General features: G+C 41.7%; 1 protein-coding gene across 2 annotated transcripts; it reads left to right on the top strand.

Moving 5' to 3' along the window:
- Positions 1 to 829: 829 nt before the first annotated feature.
- On the top strand, positions 830 to 2710 carry LOC135508748 (pro-adrenomedullin-like). Of its 2 annotated transcripts, XM_064928976.1 has the most exons (4): positions 830 to 952; positions 1442 to 1557; positions 1705 to 1818; positions 1985 to 2710. In XM_064928976.1, the coding sequence occupies exons 2-4, from the start codon at positions 1454 to 1456 to the stop codon at positions 2328 to 2330; spliced, it is 564 nt and encodes a 187-aa protein (XP_064785048.1). In that variant the 5' UTR covers positions 830 to 952; positions 1442 to 1453; the 3' UTR covers positions 2331 to 2710. The 2 variants fall into 2 exon arrangements, with proteins under 2 accessions (XP_064785048.1, XP_064785049.1); XM_064928977.1 differs by lacking the exon at positions 830 to 952 and having other exon boundaries at positions 1362 to 1557.
- Positions 2711 to 2984: the final 274 nt, after the last annotated feature.

Below are 2984 nucleotides of genomic sequence, written 5' to 3'. Positions count from 1 at the left end.
TCTTTGGGTTGTCCAACAATTTATAGCGCGGCTTTTGATCATCTTTGGTTGGAATCTAAGCAAATCATTTATTTTGCGATTGCAAATGTAATAAGATGGTGGTCCCATAGTCCAGGATTATAAGGAGAAACATTAACTGTAGATCGACAATATCTATTCCACGGGACAAAACTACACTGAACAAATATATAAACTCAACATGTAAAGTGTTCGTCCCATGTTTCATGAGCTGAAATAAAAAAATCTGAAAAAATATGCTATATGCACAAAAATGGAGATGCAAAACTCTATACGGCTAGCACCGCAGCGTTGTGCAATGTGACATGCACTGCAGAACAAAGAGGAGGAATGTTAGTTTGGTCACGTTAGTTTGGTCAAGTAGGGTGGCAGTGGTGATTAAGGAGAGTGAGGAAAAGTGTGGAGTCTGATCAGCAATGAGTTACAGCTGATGCTTGGGCAAAAAAAACGCTGGTTTGTAATACCCTAGCCGGCAAGGTGAAAAGGCACTTAACTATAATTTCCTCCAGTGATTTAACAAGTGACATCAATAAGGGGTCATAGCTTTCACCTGGATTCACCTGGTCAGTCTATGTCACGGAAAGAGCAGGTGTCCTTAATGTTTTGTGCACTCAGTGTATAGCTGTGCTACAGTACATGGGCCTCACGAGCCTGACAATGGCTTATACTGCTGTCTGCTGGATAATGGGATGAGAGAACCTTTCACATACACAAGCCCCTCCCACACTGTCACTCAGGTATAAGTCACTCCCACCCCCCCTATAAAGCCTCTCATTTGGCTGTGTACACTCAGACTAATAGGTAACTCTATAGCCTTGAAAAAGACACCTAGCCAACTGGATAGATTGAATGTATGCAACTGGGAGCCATTGGGATACATACTACTCTTTTTCCTCACAACCTCCCGGTGAAGTAAAATTGTTTTGAGACTGAGGTAAGTCACCTCTGTCATTTGAACTTGTGAATGTATCTTTTGTTTCTGACTTGTATTAGGAAAAAACATATATTTTTTGTTGTTGCTGAAGTCACGGCAGGAATGTATAGACAGGGGTGCTGTCTTTGTTGTCCAAGATAAGCAGTTTTGTGTGTGTGTGTGTGCAGAGGTGCAGCTTTCTTACTATATTTTTCTTACTGAAGGAAATAACCCAGTCTCATCCATTTAGAATGTATGGTATTCCTGAACACAGAGGAATTCTAGCCAATACAGTTTTTGTCCAGCTATTACATTAGGCAAAATATAACCCTGCAATAAAGGAATGAGACCAGGGGCTGGAGGGAACCTGCCTTTTTGACCCTCTTATGTAAGCATGGTATAATCCAGGTATACTTTTGGAGCCAGGAGATTGTCTCAACTACTTGTGGGGAAAGGTGAGAATTGTACTGTTCTGGAAATCATGCTAATTCATTTCATTGTTATTCACAGGTTCGAGCCAATATGAAAGTGGCTCTTCAAACCACCATCTGCTTGTGTGTTCTAGCCACAATTTTACCTCTGGTGAAAGGCACCAAAGTTGGCCTCAACTCCAACTTGAAAAAGAGGTAAGCTGATTGACGAAAGACAAACAGTGGCCACCATCTAATTCAATAGAGTGTACAGGATTATTGGATAGGGTGTGTGCTCTGTCTTTGATATGTCTCGGGAGAACTGGGTTAGTTCTGCATTAACCATGCCTTCTCGTTTGGTAGATTTAGAGGCTGGCTACCGAGTCGCTTGAGAGCAGCTCTCCACAGCAGCTCTGCCTTAGACTCAGGGATCCTCAGTGGACCAGGGAAGAGAGAGGAGATTGTATTTAATTCCAGGTAATCACATTATATTTAAATAATGGTCACTGTTGCTTGTTTTGGTTTTACTGCTATAAATGTCACATTTGACTTTTTTTTGGTCAAGCCCATTTACATTTCAGTTATCTTTAGAAATCTTCATAAATCTCTGATTTCTTGTCTCATCTTCTTTGATCTCTTTCAGGTCCAGAAGATCCATTGTGACCTCAGTGAAAAGACCTGGCTGTTCTCTGGGAACATGCACCCTGCAAAACCTGGTCCATCGGCTACACATCCTCAACAACAGGTTAAAGGTCAACAGAGCCCCGGAGGATAAGATCAGCTCGCAGGGTTACGGTCGCCGCCGCCGCAGGTCTCCCACAGCTCTATGTTTTGCTAACTCTCCAAGCGGGGAGATTGAGATTGGGCTGGAGCAGCGAGACCCGCTAAGGAATCCATCTGCAGGCCACCCTGTTCAGACAAACTTGAGTCAAGCAGAGAAGAGGAGTGTCAATCTAGTGAATGCCAGGTGCTTTTTTTTGGCTGGCTGAGATACTGCTGAGGTCCTATTCCTGACCATTCCCTTCCTGTGTGGGGGAAAGGATGGACATAGTCAATGGAGTAGGAAATGAATTTCATGCCACTGTGGATGAAAGAAAGCAGTGAAAGAGGGAAGCGATAAGAAGTGTCTGGATCTTTTCAGTCCAACATTTCTAGTGTTAATTTATGGCCTGAATTAACACTCATTGGTGTAAAACACCAAGTGTCTGTTTTAATAGCGAGTTAAACCAAAACCACACCCATTATTATCATATTTCCTAGCATGCTCTATTGTAGGTTCGTTTTAATTGTTTCAATAGCTATGTTTTTGCATGTACATTAATTAATATTATGCTTCTCTCAAATATAAATAACATTTTTTCTAATCCAATCTGTGACTTGGTCTTATTGCACCTGTTACTGAAATGGTTGTTCCTTGTTTCATATGTTTATCTTCCCAACCCAGCTGTCATTTTTAATTCAGGTTGCAGGTGAATAAAAATTCCAAATGCTGGATATTCTCACTAGCTGGATTCCAATTGGAATTACATAGAATCCAAACTGGCTGCGCGCGTACACCATCGTGCATAAATGTATTTTGTCCCCCCCACACCAAACGCGATCACGACATGCAGGTTAAAATATCAAAACAAACTGAACAAATT

This window comes from Oncorhynchus masou, chromosome 22 (genome assembly GCF_036934945.1).
Source record: "Oncorhynchus masou masou isolate Uvic2021 chromosome 22, UVic_Omas_1.1, whole genome shotgun sequence".
Classification (NCBI taxonomy): domain Eukaryota; kingdom Metazoa; phylum Chordata; class Actinopteri; order Salmoniformes; family Salmonidae; genus Oncorhynchus; species Oncorhynchus masou.
The sequence above is the reverse complement of the archived record's forward strand: the minus strand, read 5'-3'. Positions and strand labels throughout refer to the sequence as shown.

Bases quoted from the DNA above. Each gene is read 5' to 3' on its own strand.
- LOC135508748 (XM_064928976.1), top strand. From the start codon at position 1,454: ATGAAAGTGGCTCTTCAAACCACCATCTGCTTGTGTGTTCTAGCCACA. The intron at 1,558-1,704 runs GTAAGCTGATTG...CTCGTTTGGTAG, and splicing joins AACTCCAACTTGAAAAAGAG to ATTTAGAGGCTGGCTACCGA. The intron at 1,819-1,984 runs GTAATCACATTA...GATCTCTTTCAG, and splicing joins GAGATTGTATTTAATTCCAG to GTCCAGAAGATCCATTGTGA.